At 36.1% G+C, this 21,583-nt stretch overlaps 1 protein-coding gene across 1 annotated transcript in view; it reads left to right on the top strand.

Annotated features, from left to right (window-relative positions):
- The first annotated feature begins 5,891 nt into the window (after positions 1 to 5,891).
- The window catches only part of CSTF3 (cleavage stimulation factor subunit 3), a 69,924-nt gene continuing 54,232 nt past the window's right edge, over positions 5,892 to 21,583 (top strand). Inside the window, exons 1-3 of the mRNA XM_081155493.1 lie at positions 5,892 to 6,098; positions 20,899 to 21,000; positions 21,120 to 21,215. Of these exons, the coding sequence (XP_081011619.1) occupies positions 6,072 to 6,098; positions 20,899 to 21,000; positions 21,120 to 21,215 (225 nt within the window). The 5' untranslated portion in view covers positions 5,892 to 6,071. The remainder of the gene's footprint in view (positions 6,099 to 20,898; positions 21,001 to 21,119; positions 21,216 to 21,583) is intronic.

Genomic DNA, 21,583 nt, shown 5'->3' with positions numbered 1-21,583 from the left:
ATATTTAAAAATAGTAAGTAAGGTTCGATCTGTACATTGATTGAAAAACAATGAAACACATTTGGGAAATCCCATCAGCATTAAGATGGATCAAAAATTTTTCATCTAGAATCATTTAGGAATTGCCTGTGTATATATAGACAGCACCTTTCTACATGACTACTAACCAGTGTCTAGATGAAAATGGTAAGTTTATAAATCTATTGCCAATTGGACAAGAATTTTATTTTTCCAATTATAGTGGTGGATTTGCAGACTATTTTATTATTTTTTTCAGGCCTCTTTTGGACCAACAAGAGACATTTATCGAGCAGTTGGCTGGGGTTACGGGTGCATGCTATGATTAAGGAAGCTAGCAGAGATAAATGAGCCACATTGGGATGAAAACTATGACTTCATTGACAAAGAGTTCCAACCAACCAGCACAGAGATAATAAATACATACTTCTTGGAACTTTGCTTTCTCTCTTTTTCACAAGTGTTTTCTCTGTAGTCACTGAAGTATGAAGACATTTTATTCTCTCTAAACTTCCAGCAGAACTCTTTGTGCCAGGATAGCACACTCCATCCTTCTGTGTAGTATTACCAGTAAACAACTAAATGACCATCACAGAGTCTAAGTATTTGTTGCCTCACAAAAGAACTTGGAAGAGTCTTTGGATGAAGATCACCACACAGAGTATAGTAGTAGTATTATACTATGCAGAATATTATTACACCAAAGATTATGAGGCATACATACTTTACTGAGTCTTTTGTGGGCCAGATTCATGTCCAGAAAACAGAGATGGCATTTTAGATAATGTAAATTTATGGAGATTGTAGATTTTTCCCCTAGAAAATGAATACATCTTTTGTACAATTTCCAGGATAAAGGATAATTATGATACTGTGGAAGCAAAGTTCTAAAATATTCATTATTTTTCTGCAACATTAAGTTGTTTTCGGAGTTGGTAAAATCTGTTTTTAAAAGTTATTTCTATTTCAAATGACTCATTTGCTGAACAAGCTCACAAAAGGTAAGGGAACACGTACACCAAGAAGGTTGTGGGTTTGATTCCTGGTCAGGGTACATACCTAGGTTTCGGGTTTGATCCCAGGTCCAAGCACGTACAGGAGGCAGTTGATCGATGTTTCTCTCACATTGATGTTTCTCTCTCTCTCTCAAATCAATGGGCATATCCTTGGGTAAGGATAAAAAAAAAAAAGGGAGGGAAAGAAGACATAAATGAATAATTATCAAACTGTGGTTGTGTCACACCTTTAGGTTGCAAAGAACAGTTCATTCAGTCTTAAGGAAAAGGGTTAACTGTAAGGGCATTGTATAATTTAAAATTGTTAAGCCATTTCATAATTGAGGTGATTCTAGGAATGGTTACATCAGCGTCCACTTGATCTCTCTCTCTCTCTTTCTTACTGTCTCTCTTCTTTCAGCTTCAACTTTTCAAATAAGGTACATGTGATTGGATTGCTTAATTCACCAGTGTGGAGTCTATCTATTGGTTAGATTCTGATTCTAGTACCCACTCCTGACAAAAGCATTTAGTTTCTTCTCTCAAGAGGAAAGAAGAAGCAGTACAAAGTCTATGTCATACCAATTAGTATAGACCCCACATTTTTAAAAACTAAAAATAGCCCCCCACAAAAATAAAAATTGCATATACCAATGTTTACTACAATGGAAAAATAAGTATGCATTTTTTGAATTATGCTTGAATACAAAAGGGACTGTGAAATAAAAAATGTTTTTCAAAGTGGTGAGATTATAATTGGCTTTTTCTCTCTCAGTTTTCACCAATATTGTTCTCCTGCTTTGACTAATTTTTTAAAATATTTACAACAGTGAATATAATTTAACAATGCCCAGATGTTTTAACTGATCAGCTCTACATTTTTACTTTTAAAATCCTTTTCAACTCAAGTAATAGAGTCAGATTAAATTTAAGAAATGTGTAAAAGATGTGTTTAATTAACATTCTAATTGAAGATGAGTCAATAGTCATTTTAGGCAGTTTCATCAAAGGGTGGAGAACCTTTTTCTGCCAAAGGCCATTTGGATATTTATAACATCATTCTCCGGCCATACAAAATTATCAGCTTAAAAATTAGCTATGATGCCCGCCGGTGTGGCTCAGTGGTTGAGCATCGACCTAGGATCCAGGAAGTCACGGTTCTATTCCTGGTTGGGGCACATGCCAGGGTTATGGGCTCAATCCCCAGTGGGGAGCGTGCAGGAGGCAGCTGATTGATGACTCCCATCATTGATGTTTCTATCTCTCCGTCTCCCTTCCTCTCTCTGAAATCAATAAAAACTTATAAAAAAATTAGCTATGAAAAAAGCTCCTAGATGTATTGAATTTTGAATTCCTCCTGCAGTTGCGTTGGCAGGGCCAGACCAAATGATTCCACAGGTGAGATGTTCCCCACCCTTGATGTACATGGAGAATTCATTACTTGAAAATGTTATATATATTTTTAAAAATAAAATTGCAAATATATTTGTGTCCTTTTATTTTATTTTTTTGTTAATCCTCATCTGAGGACATTTTTTCCATTGCTTTTCAGAAAGAGTAGAAGGGAGAGAGGGCAGGAAGAGAAAGAGAAACATCAATGTGAGAGAGACACAGACTGGTTGCCTCCTGCACGACTGTACAACGTTGGGGGCAGGGGCTTGCAGGCTGATGCTCCAACCACTGAGACACACTAGCAGGTCATTTGTGTCCTTCTCACACAAGTTTTTAAAACATTGGAGTGTTGGCCCATACACCAAAGAGTCGCGGGTTCAATTCCTGGTTGAGGACACATACCTGGGTTGCAGGTTCAATCCCAAGGTGCGTAACCAATCGATGTGTCTCTCCCACATAGATGTTTTTCTTTCTCTCTTTCTCTCTCCTCCCTCTGTCCCTCCCTCCCTCCCTTTCTAAAAAATCAGTGGAGCCTGGCTGGCATGGCTTAGCGGTTGAGCATTGATCTATGATCCAAGAGATCGAGGTTTGATTCTGGTCAGGGCACATGCTGGGGTTGCAGGCTCAATCCCCAGCAGGGGGTGTGCAGGAAGGAGTGATCAATGACTCTCCATCATTAATGTTTCTCTCTCTCTCCCCCTCTCCCTTCTTCTCTCTTTGAAATCAATAAAATATATATTTTTTAAAATAAATAATCAATGGAAACTTATCTTTGGATGAGGATTAATTAAAAATAAATAAATTAATTAATTAATTAAAATATTTGCCTATCCCTCTACATAGCTGTAGTCATGAGCCCATTAACCTTTTGGCAAATAGGTCAAAATATACAAAGCAGACTGAAACATTGGGGAAATATAGCTGTGAGGGTCAGAATGTCAGGTATGCTTAATGTATTTATAGCAAGTGGGTATATTATATCAAGTATAACATTCATTTACTCTTATATGACCAATTTTAACTGACATGAATTTAAAATTAGAAATAACTATAGAAAACTTCAAAAAAATTTTAAAACTCCAATCAATTGGTTAACAGAGCTTTTGCTTATTATTAGTGATGTTTAATTGAGTTTTTCAGATTCCAAAGGACCAATATTAGCATTCATAGCCAGCAGATACATTTCTAAGTGTTTAGAATGATGGATCAGGTGGAATATATATTTATCAGAGTACTTAATCACAATGATTGCTCAGCAATTTAACAATTGCCATTTAAGTTTCTAATAAAATTAGTGTGTAAGTTATAAATAGTTCCTTAATCATATGGTAAGTATGCTTGGATTTTACTCTAGAATTCTGATGAAAATTTTCTCATGATTTACAATAAGAAAGTTATGTTCTTAACCAAATTTGTTTAATCAAGTGGAAATTGTATTTGTCTGCCACCTGGGGGATTCATGAAAACATTGCAAGTTGCAAAATTCACAGTAATAAAACATTACAATAATTGTGTTAATAGTATTATATTTGTCTTAAGAGTGATGTTGATTGAAATATACATACATGTATATTTAATATATGTGTAATTGTAGCAAATGAGGTAGTGACCAAATCAAGAAACTTGTATTCTGTTAAGTGACAGAAATGTTCTCAAAAGAAGGGAGTGATCAGTTTCATCATTGTTGACAGATCAAATAAGATGAAGAGAACTGAAGACTGACTGATGCATTTGGTAATTGGAAGGTCATAGCTGAGCAGAACAAGAGCTGTTTCTGGATTTCATGGTTTTTATTGCTATTATGTGCAGATCTTTTCATTTATGATATTTTTCTAATCCATTACTGTGGGAGTATAGGAAACTATTAATTTTTATGAGTTGATCTTTTATTTGGCCACCTTACTGGATTTTATTATTATTTCTAATAGTTTGTCAATTGATTTACTTGTATTTTCTAGGTAGAAAATCATATGGTTTGAAACCATTGACAGATTTATCTTATTTTCCAACATATGTATTTCATTTGGCAGTGTAGCAATAGAATTGAAAGTGTAGTTGAAAATGATTTGTTGTAGATTTCTGGGAAATATTTAACAGATGGGGCAGTTTCCTTCTAATCCTAACTAGAGATTTTCCTTTTCTTTTCTTAAAAAAATGTTGTTTTTTAATTTATTGATTTGAGAGGGAAAAAGAGAAACATCAATTTGTTGTTCCACTTACACATTCATTGGTTGATTCTTGTATGTGCTCTGACGGGGGATCGAACCAACAACCATGGGGTATAGGGGCCACGTTCTAACCAACTGAGCTACCCAGCCAGGGGGAGAGATTTTCCTTTTCTTAAATCATAAATGTGTGTGGAATCTTATCAAATGCTTTTAAATAAATATCAGATGATACACTATTTTTGTATTCTGCTTTTTCACCTAGCCATATCATGGATGCCTTTCTGTCTTTGCTGGCTGCATGGCATTCCATTGTTGAGATGCCTTGTGATTATATTTAACTAGTACTGTTGTTGGACGGTGCAATAAACATCTGTTAACATAAATCTTTTGCTCATGTGTCTGATTACTTGAACGGGCAAGAATTCAGGCTGTGCGAAGAGCAGGGGAGGAAATATGGGCAGAGGCAGGCAGGAGAGTGAAAAGAACAGGCGTGTATGGATGGAAAAAGTTGAATAGTGTACTTTGGGGCGTAGGCCACTACAGGCAAGGGGGCTGTAAGAAAACATGGAACTGTAAGGGGGCTGTAAGAAAACTTGAATGGGAAAGAGTTGGACTTGCTCTCACTTAATCCTGGACCATGCCAGGTACTGTTCTGAACACCTTTTCATGTATAACGTACTCAAATTGCAGGCACTATTGTTATTCTTGTCTATAGGCAAGGAAACTGAGGCACAGAGAACTTAAATAGCCCAAGGCTACCCATCTAATGAGAGGGGTCAGAATGCAGTCTGGTCCCCATTTGGCAGACGAGGAATCCTGGTGAGGTGCTACCCAGGCCTTTCTGACTTCAGAGCCTTAGACACAATAGGAGATGGTGACGGTATAAATTAATATGGGCTTGATCTGTCCCTCTCGTTCCCAAGAAGCGTAAAAATCATAAGCTGAAACCACAGAAAACCTCGATAGGTTCCTTATATCCAAAACACAGAAGGCAATTAAATTTAGTATTGCCCCCTAAGCTGGCCAGTGTGACTGAACTTAACTGATTGGCAGTCGGGATTCAACAGGGGAAGAACCGGGATCCACAGCTTGATAATTCAATTCCAAAAGCCGCGCGAGCCTTGCAGCAGAAGTTTCCCGCCTCCTAACCGGTTGCAGCCTGTTCAGCAACAGTCTCCGCAGCCCAGGGCCGTGACGTAATCCCAGGCAATGAACCTCCCCCTGGTGTCTCTACTTCTGCGCCGCCGAGTAACCGGCGAGTTGCGCTCTTAGCCCCGCCCACTGCCCCGGAAGTTAATATGAAGCCACACCTCTCTCCTCCACCGGCAGGGGCGCAGCCATTTTAATTCATAGCTGAGTGGGCGGTGGTGTTTCGTGTAGGCCGTCTGGCCCTGCTGGGCAGGGGGTGACTTTATTGTCTTGGGGGTGGTTTTTAGTTAAGTTTTCTTTTCTAGCGTCGCATCTCGGGCCAGTTTGCGCGTTCTAATTAGCGGAGACCATGTCAGGAGACGCTGCGGCGGAGCAGGTGAGGAAGGAGCGCGGTGGGGCCTCGTGGCGACCTTTTCTCTCCAAGTCTCTGTTCGTCCTGGTTCTCCAGCCATGTTCACTTGAGGAAGGGATCAGCGTGTCTAGAGGACGGGATACAGAAAAATGGTGGGAATGGGGAGCAAGATCTGACGGAGATTTAAAATTATTTTTTGGCTTCTCTGTTTTAGGCGTTAATATGAACACAATTTAGTTAGTAGCCGGGAAGCAGCTTCGTGCAGTTTAGGTTCATGGGGCTACTTCGGTTGGATGCCTTCCTTTGATATCGTTTTGATACGGTGGTCCATAGGAATTGGTTCTTGAAACATGTACTTGCTGTTTTCGAAAAATTTGGCAATATTCCCCTTCCCCTTCTTCGATATATAGTGTACCCAGAAATAGGTGAATAGCTTGAGAAATAATTTGAGCTTACACTAATCTAGGGAAATGGACTTGCCAGAGCGAATGAAGGAAACAGTCTGGGAGTGCGGCATGGTTTTGCTGGGTACGAGTTAGGGATCTTGTGGCTTTCTCCCGCTTCCTTTATCTCTTCTATTTACATTTCATTTTCGTTTTACAAAGAGACAAATATTGCAGAATTTGATAAATCGGAAATGAGAAGTCTTTTTCTGCCTCTGTAAATAAAAGCATCTGTTTTAATACTGGATATAAGTGATGTTTAAATATTTCAAAATTTTAGATAACTTGTCTCTTTTGCTTTTTACTCAGAATTTTGTGGGATTAGTGTTTACCTTTTCGTTTGAAAGATGAAAGTGATACTTTATGATCGATGTCACTCAATTAGTTTTGGTGTGTTTAGGTAAATAGTTTTTAAATGGAGGCTAGCCAACCTGCAGTCACAATTTCCTGAAGTTTCCCATTGCCATAGCAACGAAGTACACTTAGGTTTTCGTTTTTCAAGTCCCCAGCAGGGAAAGTTTGGCTAACTGAATTTTGTGTTTGCTCGTGGACTGATTTCAGTCCTGCAATCTTTGCAGTGTTTACATTTTATATGATGCCCAAGAATACAAAGTCTTAAAATTAGTATATCAAATGTGTTTATGCATACCCTTTTTCTGAGTTCATTTTTTTTGTTATTTGAAAGTCAAGGGAGGAGTAATGTACAGAAGTTTCACTGAAAGTTTCCGAAATTCATTGTTGATTCTTAAATTTATCTAAAATTGTAAAGACACTGAAATGTTGCTGTGACCTCGAATATTTCAGAACTGTAGTGTTTTAAATGGGAGAGGTGTTGGTGAAAATTTACAGAAAAAAAATTTTACCCAAAACATTTACTGTGCAAAGTTTAGAATAGAAAAAAGTTAAAAGTGCAATGAACACCTACAGTACAATTGTTCACTTAAAATCAACAATTGTTAAACATTTTGCTGTATTTGCTTTATCTTCCATATATTTATTTGCAAGTAAGTCGACACATATTTCAGCATTTTCATTATTCAGCATCAGTCCCACATAATTCAGCATTAATGCCCTTGTACAATCATCATGTCATCTTCCCACCTAAGATAATTAATACCATATCATTTCTAAAATCCAGTCCATATTCAGATTTCCCCAGTTGTCCCAAAATGTGATTCATAGGGTTTGTTTGTTTCGTTTTGTTTTAAATAAATCTAATCTAGGTTCACATTGCAACATTTGATTATGTCTTGTGAATAGTCCCCTCAGTTTTTGTCCCCTAGGATGTCTATTCAAAGAGTCCAGGACTGTTTTAGAACTCTCATATTCTGGATTTATTTTATTTTTGTCTGTGCAGTGTCATTTAACTTGTCCCTTCATCTTTTGTATTTCCTGAAACCTAAACTCAGAGCTTTGATAATATTTAGGTTGTTTTTGGATAGAATACTTTATAACATTACATTAGTAATGTTTAAGTTTGATCAGTTGGTTAGGGTGGTACAGCTGTATCTGTAAAATATTATTTTCCCCTTTACAGTTAGTAATCTGTGGGTTGATACTGTGTTCCTCAATAACCTACCTAATTGTTGAATAAATCAGTTACTACATTGGAGGTGGCAAATGGATTTTTTGGTTTGGTTTGTTTTTTAGAAAAGCAAGCAAGAATTTATTGACCGCAACAAAAATACTTAGGACAGTGAAACAAGGAAGGGCATAGAAGAAGCAACCGGAAAGCCTAGGATGGGCTGCTTTGGCTCACTGGGAAGTCAGAGAAAAGGGGGTCTTGGAGACAGGTTCAGGGGTTAGCCTAGGAGGAGCTACCACTGCCCATTGCTCCCCTGGTTGCAAGTCTCCTGGGGTCCTTTGGAGTTTAGGAGATAGGTGCTTGTGGGGGATGGAGAGGAGGAAGGGAATGGCATCTGCACCCCTGGAGGGAGAGTGGTTTTCAGGGATTTTAAAGGCTGGGGGTTTAGGGGTGGATCAATGGAATATTCATCAGCTTTATGCTGGTGTACCAAAATGAGATTTATTCTCTTAATTTGTCTGTCCTTGGGTGTGGTTGGCAAATGGCACTAATTAGATTTCTGTTATCTGTCTCCCTGAGCAGGGTGATTTAAGCTATTTACCCTCTGGTTGGGGAGGAGAAGTGCAAACCATTTACTCATTAGTGCCCTTGGTTTGGGGAAGGTAGGATTTACTAGGTGGCTGCAAACTGCTGTTAACTGTCTTAGTTTCCCTATTCAGCTTGTACTGGAATTTTCCCAGCTTCTTACTATCCTATAACATTCTCTCCTCAGAGACTTCCACCCCTAAAATCTTTAGTAACTGCTTCCTGCTGATAATGGTTTTTAAAAAAATTCTAATATTCTGTCTCTACTTACTGGCTCATATTTTTCTGTAAAGAAGTTTTTTGTTTTCTTTTTCCTTTCTCTTTTTCAAAAATTATTGAGTATCACTGAATTCATAGGTTTCTCTTTACTCAGTATGTTAAAATCAGTGCTAGCCATTTTCTTTTGGGTGCTCACCTTGTCCCAACTTTTATGGTGGCTCCTATATCTTTTTTCTATCATCTAAAAAACATTTTTTGACATCCGACTAATAACAGAGTCATCATCTTCATATAATTATATTTTCTTTAACTTTTTAATGATACATTCAAACATTCAAAAAAGGAAAGAATAGTATAATGTTCCTATCATAGAGCTTCAACTCAAGGCAAGTCTTGTTTTTCTTGTTCATCTCACCCCCATTATTACTTTAAAGCAAATCCCAGATACTGTGTTACTCAACTTTATCTGAAATGGTGATTAAAAAAATACCTTGAAGAGTGACATGATTAAAATTATGAATTAACTAGCTTGTCTTATTATGTATAAGACAGCAGTCAGTGAAAATTTAGAGGAAGAGGAGTGCCTGAAATGATGGACAAGAAAAAGAGACTAAGTAAAAGTGAAGAATAATAAAAAAACCAAAACCTCTCTGAATCATGGATTTGCTTTGGAAAGGTGCCAAGGGATGGAACAAGAATCCTGCAAGATATGAAGTGTAGGTTTCTTTTAGCCTTTAGCATTGAAGCTTTAAAACATTTGTTGAATAAACCCAGTATTTTTAATTTATTACTCAAAAATATGGATGGTCATTTCTTTCTTGGTACTGAATCTCTGGATTTGTGTACTTTGAAAGAAGGAAATAATTGTAGACAACCAAAATCACTGCTAAGGTTTATTGTAAGTTTTTTTACACTTGTAAGGAGGTTAACATTTAGCATTTCTAGAGTTATTTAAATTACCCTGCAGTATTTGTGGGTATTCTGGAGCTTCATGTTTTGTTTTTGCCAGTTTAATGGTGACAGAACTGTGCATATAGGTCCCCCCGCAATGAAAACACATCTGGTTCCTGTGTAGAATTATGACTATATTATTCTCTCGTAGATACTTTTTTTAACTGCTCATTTCAACTTTTTTTTTTTTTTTTTAATTGGAGAGGTAGAAACATCCATGAGAGAAACAGATCGACTGCCTCCTGCACGCCCTTTACTGGGGAACGAGCCCGCAACTGGACATGTGCCCTAACTGGGAATCCAACCAGTGACCTCTTGGTGCAGGGGAAGACACTCAATCCATGAGCCACACTGGCCAGACTCAGTTCAGCTTTTGATCTCATTCTTTCTTAGCTCCAATTTGCCTTGTGCACTACTCCCTGCAGTACTTAGTAGACTACTGTTTGTTTGTTTATTTATTTATTTATTTATTTATTTATTTATTTTTTTAGACTACTGTTTAGAGTTCCTCTACTGAGTTTGAGCTTGGGTTGAAGGTGGTGCTACCTTATTGATTTAGTGTTGCATCTTAACAACCTAGGAAATACTGTTTCATACATTAAGGTGTTCAGTAAATGAATGGATTAATTTGGACCAAAGCTATATGTGATACACATTACAAAGTCTCAATTTAAACTTTTGAGAAAACAAGTGCATAAATAATTAATACAAAATAAAATAATTGGGGTATAAGAGTAGATGGTTTCTAAAGTTTTGTTGGCTAAAAGGGAGAGAAGTGGGTTGGGCCTGGTCAGTTCATATGAACCTTTAAGTCCCTAAAATGTTTCTACATTCTTATCTTTTGGAAATAAGATGTCACTTTTTTTTTTAAGTGACTTTTGGTGTGTTTGTCCACCAGAGGATATTTTTTTCCATTGCTTTTAAGAGAGAGAGGGAGGGATGGAGGGGGAGAGAGAGAGAGGGACATGGATGCGAGAGACACACATTGATTGGTTGCCTACTGCAAGCGCCCTGACCGGTCTGGTGATGGAGCCTGCAACTGAGGTACGTGCCCTTTACCAGAATTGAACCCCAGACCCTTCACTCCATGGGCCCACGCTCTAACCACTGAGAAAACTAGCTAGGGCAAGACTTCATTTTTTAAACAATCTATAACCTATTCTAAAATTAGGAAAGGCTCAAATATAAACAAAATGATCCTCACTTTGGAAAATTGTCATGATTTGAAGAAGCATAAAGGAATTGCCACCTCAGGGCCATAAGTCAGTGTTTTGCTTTGGGTGAAAAATAAGTTTGTGAAGACATAGAAAATATGAAAAGTATGTGCTTTGTTATATACTCATTAATGAGGAAAGAAAGATGAAACACCCACAATGTTGAAACATGAAGCCTTGTTTATTTTGTTGGGTAATTATTAGTACTTACTAGCAGTTAAGAAGTAACAGAAGTGCCAAACAATTTTGAAGCCAAAGTGAATGTATGTGAGGGTTAGGAAAAGGGAGGGAAAGGGCCAAGTATGTATGTTAGATGATACTTTCTTTGGGCCCAATTATTTTTATGTTTTTAATAAAACCTGTAGTAGTCTTTCCTACTTTCCCCCTCCTATTTTTAAGTGATATTTAGTATCATAATTTTGGGCAGGCAAATTTGTTTTGGTCTTTATTGTTAATGTTTATTGAGAAAACTAGACTATACAGAATATTTGGCAGTGATAGTTTCTGAGAGATTGATCTGTGTTTATAGAACTATTGGTTTTCCTCAGAGGTACAGCAGAAAAAGTACTATTAGGAGAGTGCATTCTTTCAGCATTAGGATTACAGGAGTTTCAGGAAATACAGGAGTTGACATCCTGGATAGACCTGGGACAGTAAAATGTGTATTCAGATGTTTGTACTTAAGTGGACATTTGCCAAAAACAGTTCATAGTTTTAAGCTCTTCTGCCATTGTTCCTAATTCTCTTTATTTTTGTTTAGACAAGCTATGAATTTGAGTCGTTTTGTTTTGCTGGACAGTTAGTAATGATGTGAGAATTGATCTAAAAAGGGATTTGAGTTGGGCAAATGTTTAAACTATTTTTAGATTAATGGATATTTTATAATAAACAGTAAATACTGAATAAAGCCAGAAGGGCAGAACTATGTTATAATTGATATTTTTCTAATGTTTCACTTAGTTTATCTAGTTAATTAACATCTTGGCTACTCTTCGTTTAAAGAAACCACATTTTTCAAATTCTTTTATTTGTAGTTTGTAGCTATTTGTTTCCTAGGGGATGAATAAGCGAACTTAATAAGCAAGTATGATAAGTATAATTATTTGTGTCAGTAACCTTTAGCCTATTTTTTTCTTAAGGTTTTGGATTGTTTGCATGTTTAGTAGATTTTTAGTTTTGGGAAGAGTTGAAGGGATTGCATGCAGGATACATAACAGAAAGTCATCTAGTAGAGCAGAGTTCTGTTGCACTGGTAAAGGAATACAGGTATTCAGTCCTAATGTCACCTGCCACATAAAGTGCTTTATTCACTAGGCATCTAAATTCGCTCAGGCCTGTACTTGCATATACTCTGGCAGAGTGCTACCTTAGTCTACTTTTAATTTTGAAAAAGTTTACCTATGAATAGAAACTTCAAATGTATAGTATAGTATGTGCAGTTTTCTTAATGCTTTAGAAAAAAAATTAGAATGACTTAGGCCTGATGCCATTTTATTTTTAATGAAACAGCATTTGGAAAACATTTATTTACACAACGGATAGATTGGGTAGTGTTTCTCAAAATGGAGTCCATGGTCCATTGTGTCATACTCACTTGGGTGCTTTATAAAAGTATAGGTACCTATACCCCAACTTTAGACACACTACAATAGATTCTGTGACACTGATAATCATTTGAAATGGGTACCACAGGTGATTTTTATGTAAGTAAAAGCTTGCAAACCACATAGATAAGGATTGAAGATACCTGGACCTTACACGTTGTGTTGTAATAATTTTTTTTTCTTTTTTGTTTGTTTATTTATTTTTCTTCTTCCTGAATACATTTCTTGATAAAATAAGTGGAGGAAAAAATTGCAGATTATTTGAGGATAGTTAGGCTTTTAAGATAGTATTTTACTGATTTTCCTCCCTCTACTATATTCAGTCAGTCATTATTACTCTTAACAGTGGAAAATACTCATAAAACCAGATTTGAGACACATCCTCTGTTTGTTCTGTTGGTCATGGTCAAGAGCTTATTATTTGGGTTTAAATCTAAACTTGACCAACATCACCCTATACTTTTGACATTTATCACTTGGGTTAAACTTTCACTGAATATAATAATTTTGCTAGAAATAACCCACATTTAAAAAAATCTCTTTGTCTCCTCAGTATTTAAGAGTGCAAAGTCATTCTTTACAAAAAGTTTGAGAATTGTTAAAATATTGCATGGTGCCTGTGAAACAGGCCAGTGTCTTAAGTTCAATTTCTTTGAGTTAGCTTCACATGACAAACAAAAGGTTAAGCATGGAAAGTGAAAAGACAACTCACCCAATAGGATAAAATCCTCCCCCTTTTTTTTAAATCTTCAACCAAGGAGTGAGGATATTTTTTCCATTGATTCTAGAGAGGAAGTGGGGGGGGGCAGAAACATCGATGTGACAGAGATACATCAATTGGTTGCCTCCCACATGTACCCCAACCTACCGGGGATAGGGATCAGACGTGCAACCTAGGTATGTGCCCTTGACGGGGAATCGAACCTGTGACCCTCTAGTGTGCAGGCCAATGTTCTAACCACTGGGCCATGCCAGCCAGGGCTAGGAAAAAATTTTTATAAATTATATAGCTGAAAAGGGACTTGTTTCTGTAACATAGAAAGGACTCTTGCAATTCAGTAATAAAGATAACCCAAGTAAAAATGAATAAAGAATCTTGAATAGGCATTTCTACAAAGATAACAAGTGGCCAGTGAGAAAATGCTGAACTTTATTAATGATCAGGGAAATGTAGATCAAAACCACAATGAAATGCCATTTTACACCCACTAGGATGGTTGTATTCATTAAAAAGACAACAAGTGTTGGTGAGGAGGTGGAGAAATTGGAACCCTCATAACATTGCTGATGGGAATATAAAATGGTTCAGTCACTTTGGAAAACAGCCTGACAGTTCTTCAAAATGTAAAACATACAATTACCATATGACTTAGCAATTTTGATTCTAGGTATATACCTAAGGGAAAAAAAATAAACCACAAAATGAACACCCAGAAACAGAGTTCAAATGTCTGTCAACTGATGAATAAATAAAATGTGAGATACCCATACAATGGAATATTTTTGGTAATAGAAAGGAAAGCACTAATAATATGTGATCAAACATGAACCTTGAAAACATGGGAAATTAAAGCTAGAAACAAAACACATATTGTATGATATCATTTACATGAAATACCAGCACATCTATGGAGACCGAAAGTAGATTGGTGGTTGCCTAGGGCTAGGGAATTGGGAAATGGGAAAGACTATTAATGGGTACAGGTTTCTTTTTGGGGTGATGAAATGTTTTAAAATTTATTGTGATGGTTACACAACTCTGAATATACTAAAAACCTTTGAATTGTGTACTTTAAATGGGTGAATTATCCAGTATGTGTTTATGTCTTCATGAAACCGAAATTAAGAAATTTTAAAAGGTCAATATGTAATGGTTTTACCCAACCTCTGTACTTTTAGCTAGTTGCACGTGTTATTCACAGAGAAAATCAGTTCATGTCTTAGCAATACTACCAAAAAAACTAATTCATAGAACAGGTGCTAAGAGTTCCTCAGTAAAACGTTCTCCTTATACAAAAAAAAGTACATCATTGAATTCACTTTTTTCCCTGATTTTTGTACTCATTTGAAATTGTATATGTTGATATGTGTATCTGTATACACCATACAGTTGCATTGATGTTCTGGTTTTTAAAATTGTACAAATCAGAGAAGTTTGCAAAGTTCTACTAATATCATTGTTAATGTGCATGCCTTGAAAACTAGTCCAGTTTTTGTTCTGTTCATTTGATTTGGGGCCCCATCCTACTCCCCATTAACATCTAAAGAGTGATAATGGAATTAGAGTTTATTTCAAAAGCAAAAGCTAGATTTTGATAAGAGTTTCTTATAGTAATAAGTCCTGGGACAGGTAAGCATAAGATAGTTCTTTTGCTATAGTAAGTAGAGTTCTGACCTTATTCCATTATAAATAGGCACTGGAAACTTGCCCTAAGTTTTCTTATACCTCTGATCTGTCAGCAGATTCAGGAGATAATAGATAATAATACAGTTCCATTCGTTTTTTAAAAATTTGATTTTAAGAGAGAGGGGTAGAGGGAGAGAGAAACATCTATTTGTTTTTCCACTTATTTATGTATATATTGGTTAATTCTTGTATGTGCCCTGACCAGAGATCAAGCCTGCAACATTGGCATATTGGGGATGACACTCTGAGATACCTGGCCAGAGCACAACTTCATTCCTTAGGGAGATGCAGTCTCCTTATAAATACTAGCAAACTGTTCAGTTTTCTTTTTTTTTTGCCCTATAGCAATATGGTAACCAGGCCAGAAAACAAAGATATGCTGTTGGCTACCCAACTGGTTCATAGCTGTGAGGATGAATGACTTTTTATTTTGAGAATTAAATGTGTCCATAACAATCAGAGTATACTCTCAGTCATTTTGGTTAGCTTCCATTGTTAATTAATGCAGTTGATTGAGAATTATCAATATGGGTTACTTTATAAACACTTAACTACATCCTTGGCCAGAGGAAAATATTTAGGGATGTAACAGATTCTGAATAGAGCTGAATCATGGTTCTGTTAGCAGTTTCATATAATTTAATTATATTTCTTATTATGAAATGGGGTTATGTATTAGTTACTTAACAAGGAGTGATGATTAATGCCTGACACAGATCTTCAACAGACATTTTTTACATCTCATCTACAACATCCTTTGCATGGGTCATTAGATCCATGGTAGTAACCCCTTCCCCCAAGTGTCTGGATAGAATTTCAGGGCTTCCATGAACTTGGATGGGGAAAATAAAGCTTTTATTTTCACGAATCTCTTAACTCAAATTGAGCCTTTCCTTTAATCATGCATATAGACAAGAAACTACACTAGTAGTGTTAGCAACAGCTGTGATGGGGACATAAATATTCAACATATTGCACTTATAACCAGACTCGCCACTGGATCTTGTTATTTAATGTGTTAATTATCTTTTACTATGTGACACTTTGTTTTAAAAATATTTTAATAGCCCTGGCCTGTGTGGATCAGTGGTTAAAGTGTCAGCCTGCACACCAGAGGGTAGTAGGTTCGATTCCAGTCAAGGACACGTACCTCATTTGCAAGCTCGATCCCCAGCCCCCAGTTGGGGAATGTGCAGGAGGCAACCAATCCATGTGTTTCTCTCATATTGATCTTTCCCTCTCTCTCTCCCCCTCCTACTCTCTCTGAAAAGCAATGGAAAAGTGAGGATTAAAAAAAATTAAAAATATTTCAATAATATTTTAATAAAATTTGTTTCCTTTCAAGTCCCTCATAGTTTCTATATGTAAGAACATTATTCTAAGAAAGGGTCCATAGGCTTCACATATAACTTCAGTGGAAGGTTCTGTGGCACCAATAAAGGTTAGGAAGCCCTAGAAGCTATGGTTTTTGTTTTTTGTTTTTTCTTCCATTACTGTTTACCCCCTCTATGCCCTCTTCTACTCCCCTAGCTTGCCCCATCACCACACTATTGTCCATGTCCATGAGTTCTCTCTCTTTTCTTTTTCTTTTTTGCTCAATCCCTCCAACCCTCTTTTCCTCCCCCCCCCCCCCCCCATCCCCTACCACCAGAGCTGTCTGCCTGCTCTGTATGAGTCTGTCTCTATTTTGCTTGGTAGTTCGGTTTGTTCATTAACTTACACATATGAGTGAAATCATATGATACTTGTCTTTCTCTTACTAGCTTATTTCACTTAGCATAATGTTCTCTAGGTCCATGCATGCTGTCACAAGGGTAAAATTTTCTTTCTTTTTATGGCAGAGTAGTAGTCCATTGTATAAGTATGCCACAGCTTTTTTATCCACTCATCTATTGATGGACACTTGCACCGCTTCCAAATCTTGGCTATTGTAAATAAGTCTGTAATGAATAAGGGTACAAATGTTCTTTTGAATTAGTGTTTCGGGTTTCTTCAGATAAATTCCTGGAAGTGGAATTGCTGGGTCATAAGGCAGTTCCATTTAAAATTTTTTTAGTTAATTTCATACTGTGGAAAGCCATGGTTTTCAACTGAGGCTGCACATTAGAACAAGCTGGAGAGTTTTGTGTGTGTTTTCGTGTGTTTTTAAAATGGTAATGTTTCAGTACCATTCCTAGGGATTCTGATTTCATTGATTGATGGTGGGGCTTGTGTGTCTTTTTAAATCTCTGGTTTCCCAGTTGATTCCATTGTGCTGCCAGGGTTGAGAAACACTAGTGTAATGGCTTACATTATTTTAGTAAGAAGACATTTTTGCTTCTTGCTGTGATTATGCTGGTCAAGTATTAGATGCTATCTTCTGAATTTTCTCTGTTCTTTTACAGATTGTGGTATACATTATCTAGTTTGGTAGTTTAATTTTTAGCAAATGGATCTTGAGTGATTTGCTCTGCTATCAGCTGCTTTGAAACACTAATTGTTAACTTTGATTGATTAAAGCAGTTCAAGTATAGATTAGCTGTTTTTTAGTTCCTGATTTTAACATCTTGTATCAGATTAACTTATTTTATCATTAAAACTTATAGTTGGTGCCCGGCTGGCATGGCTCATCGGTTGAACATGGGACCTATGAACCAGGAGGTCAGGGTTCGACTCCCAGTTGGGGCACATGCCCGGGTTGTGGGCTCAATCCCTAGTAGGGGGCCTGCAGGAGGCAGCATATCAGTGACTCTCATCATTGATGTTTCTATCTCTCCTCCCTTCCTCTCTGAAATCAATAAAGACATTTTTTAAAAAATTTTATAGTTGGTGTCTTACAAATTGAGATCCTAGTTTATTTAAAAATATTTTTAAAGTTTGTTTTTTCAAGAAGTAAACTCTCTTGAAGTCTATTTTGTTGTATCCTAAGTGCCCCTTTAACAGTGTCTAGCACATACTAGGCACCAAGCAAATATTTCTCAGGTGAATAGTAGACGAAAGGAGTAGACAGTGTAAAGTGAGTGTATGTATTTGTGTGTATATGTGTGTGTGTGTGTGTATCTCCCCAGCCTAGCCCCACTTTTTTAAAAACCCCAATATTATGGAGATTGTTTTCAGGTTACTAACTATAGACCTTGTTCTTTTTAGTGACTACAAATTCCATAATATTTAGCCAGTTTTTTATACATGGTTATTTAAATTATTTCTAGTCTTATGCAACAATGGTAGCCTAGTAACTGACTAGTCTTCTGTATACATGTGCAGAAGGATATGTTGCCAGAAGTGGAATTCAGGGACATTCATATTAAATTTTGATCAGTATTGCTACTTGCCCCTGTCAATAGTGTGAGCGTGTCTGTTTCTACATATCCTTGCTTGTGCAGTGTTAATTATAAAACACTTTTGATTTCTGTTTTATGGTTTACATTTCTATTTCTTTTGAATATTTAAAGTTTGTTGTTACTTTTTTCTAGGAACTGTTTGAATACTTTTTTTGTTGTTGGTTTTTTATTGACTGGACTTTATATTAATAAGTTTTAATACTTTGCTAATGTATTGGGGATTTTTTTATTTTATTATTGATTTCAGAGAGAAGAAAGAGGGAGTGAGGTAGAAACATCAGTGATGAGAGTCATCATTGATCCGCTGCCTCCTGCATACCCCTCACTGGGGATCGAGCCCCCAACCCAGGCATGTGCCCTGACCAGCAATCAAACTTCAGTCTCCTGGATCCTAGGTTGTGCTCAACCACTTAGCCACACCAGCCAGGCTTGGGGTTATTTTTTAAGTTTGTCTTTTGACTTTGATTATGATTTTTTTGGGGACACAAATTTAAACTTCATGAATTAAGTTCTTTTTTCCCCAAAGCTTCTGAAGAGCCTTTTCCATACAGAGATAAATTCCAGTATGCTTTTCTCTTGTTCTTGTGTTTTTGTTTTTAATGTGGAAGTCTGAGCTACCTAATTTTTACTTTGGTAGAAAGGGTAAAATAGGAATTCAACTTTATTTCGACAAAGCTGACTTTGCAGTGTTTTTAACAGATGACTATAGTTATCCTAACATCATACTTTAAATAATCCACTCTTCTGATTTGAAATGTTGCTTTTATTATTTGCTGATTTTCCATAAATCATTCTTTTTCTGAATTAACCTGATTCAGTGATTGGTTTATAACCATTACCAAACTGTTTTACTGTGCCATTTTATGTTTTGATATGTGGGTGGGGCCAGTAGTCCTTCATTAAACTTCTCTAGTTTTAGTATCTTGAGCAAGCTATTTATAAAGCTCTTGTATATTACTAAAATGTAGTTTTAATACAAAATTACATTAGTTTTTAAAAACATGTTGTTTTTCCCTCCTAAATAAATACATATTTATTAATGGTAGAAACTAATTTATTTTAAAGAAAAGAATATATTTTTTCCAGGTAATGTTTTTTCCTAAATAGATTACTTAAAAAAAAATTTCCCCAATTCATCTTTTTACACAATTCTATGAGATATTTTTAAAATAGATTTTTTTATTGATTTTTTTAGAGAGAGAAGAAGGGAGAGAGAAAAACATCCATGTGAGAACAAAACATCAGTCTGTTGCCTCCTCCACACCCCCTACTGGGGATCGAGTCTGCAACCTGGGCATGTCCTCTGATGACTGGGAATTGAACTGGCACCTTTTCAGTGCACAGACAACCCCCAACCGTGTCACACTGACCAGTGAGACAGAATTGTTTTATGAGATATTCATTGCCACTAAAAAGAAAGGGAGGAAAAGAAAGGTGTTAGAGACAATGCTTTCCTCTCTAGCCCCTCTTGAATATTAATGTGTAGTATCACTATAGATTTCCAGAAGTCCTGAAAAAAGGCAAAATGAAACTTCATATAAATTAACATTTACCCGAGTTATCACTTTCTTTTTGTGGTACACAGTAGTAGTCTTAAAAATTTGAGAACTATTACTTGTATTCATGCATCAGGTGCTAGCTACTTTTAAGATTATATTTTTATAATAAAAATAAAACTACCTTATTAAAGGGTTTAGAAAAGACTGAGATAGGAAGGGGGGAATCACCTATATTTTTATCATCCATCACCCACACGACCACTAAACATTTTACTATAGTCTTTTAAGTCTCTTATTGCAGGTTTATTTTACAGTTTTCATTATGCTGTATATAAAATTTGTGAGTCATATTTTTAAACTTTTACATCAGAATAAAATGTTCGTTGTCATTTCATGCTTTCTCTTTATGGCTCAGGATGAATGCACTATAGCAGTGTTTCTCAAAGGTGGCCCAGGGATCCTGGGGGTTCCTAAGACTTTCAGAGGACCTGTGAATTCAAACTGTTTTATAATAAATTTAAGACATTATTCGCCTTTCACTCTTAAACTTTTATGAGTGTACAGTGGAATTTTTACATGATGTAATATTATAACAGATTGAATGCAGAAGCAGGTATGAAAATCCAGCTACATTTTTAAAAGTCAGACATTAAACAAGTTTGTAAAAATGTAAAACAAGGATATTCTCTTTGAATTTTAAGTTATTTTCATTAAAATGATATTTATGTTAATATGTAAATAGTTTTATTTGAACATGAATGAATATTTAACATTTTTCTCATTTTTAATTTCTAATGGTAAATATTGAAATAGACCACATAAACAAGCTTTTCAGCAAACTCGGTAATTTTTCAGACTATAAAAAGGGTCCTGAAACCACAGAGTTTGAGAACTGCTGTTCTATAGTATTTAATGTAAAAGTTGGGTTTGTATAAGAGGACATTTTTATGCCTTGTATTGTGATACTGTATCCGGGAACTGATATATTGTGCTTGAATTAAATTAGGCATGAGATTTTTAAAACAGTAACTTCAGTTTGTTATTTTTCTCCCCCCAGGCAGCTGAGTATGTCCCAGAGAAGGTGAAGAAAGCCGAAAAGAAATTAGAAGAGAATCCATATGACCTTGACGCTTGGAGCATTCTCATTCGAGAGGCACAGGTTTAGTGATATAGGATTACATTTCCTTCTCTATGGGTCCAGTCACACTACTTGGTTCTACAGTAAATATTTTCATAATCCTAACATTGTAAATGCTGTTTATTGGTTTTCGATTTTAGAATCAACCTATAGACAAAGCCCGGAAGACTTATGAACGCCTTGTTGCCCAGTTCCCCAGTTCTGGCAGATTCTGGAAACTGTACATTGAAGCAGAGGTTAATATTTTATTTTATTTTTCTTATATAGCATCTGATGGGAATTGCAACATACACTATAGTGGTAAAAACGAGTTAGGGACATAGATAGCACAACTCAGACAAGGAGGATTTAAATGTCTCTTGCCTTTATTTTGTAAAATAGGTATGAAGGAGTGATTAAAATGAATTTTTGAAATTTGGGTCTTTACAAGCTGATGATTGTTGCATTTTGCAATTGCAACAACATTAAAACAGTTTCAATGGTATTGGAGTGCTTTAGCCTTTTATTTACTTGTCATGTGTCAATTTATTGCCTCCTGTGTCATTTATTTAGAACTCATTTTTCTTTTTATTCCTGCTTACAAAAATATGAAATACTGGTATTA

Source organism: Miniopterus schreibersii (assembly GCF_964146895.1).
Source record: "Miniopterus schreibersii genome assembly, chromosome: 12".
Classification (NCBI taxonomy): domain Eukaryota; kingdom Metazoa; phylum Chordata; class Mammalia; order Chiroptera; family Miniopteridae; genus Miniopterus; species Miniopterus schreibersii.
Note: the sequence above shows the minus strand (reverse complement) of the source record. Positions and strands in the feature narration are given on the sequence as shown.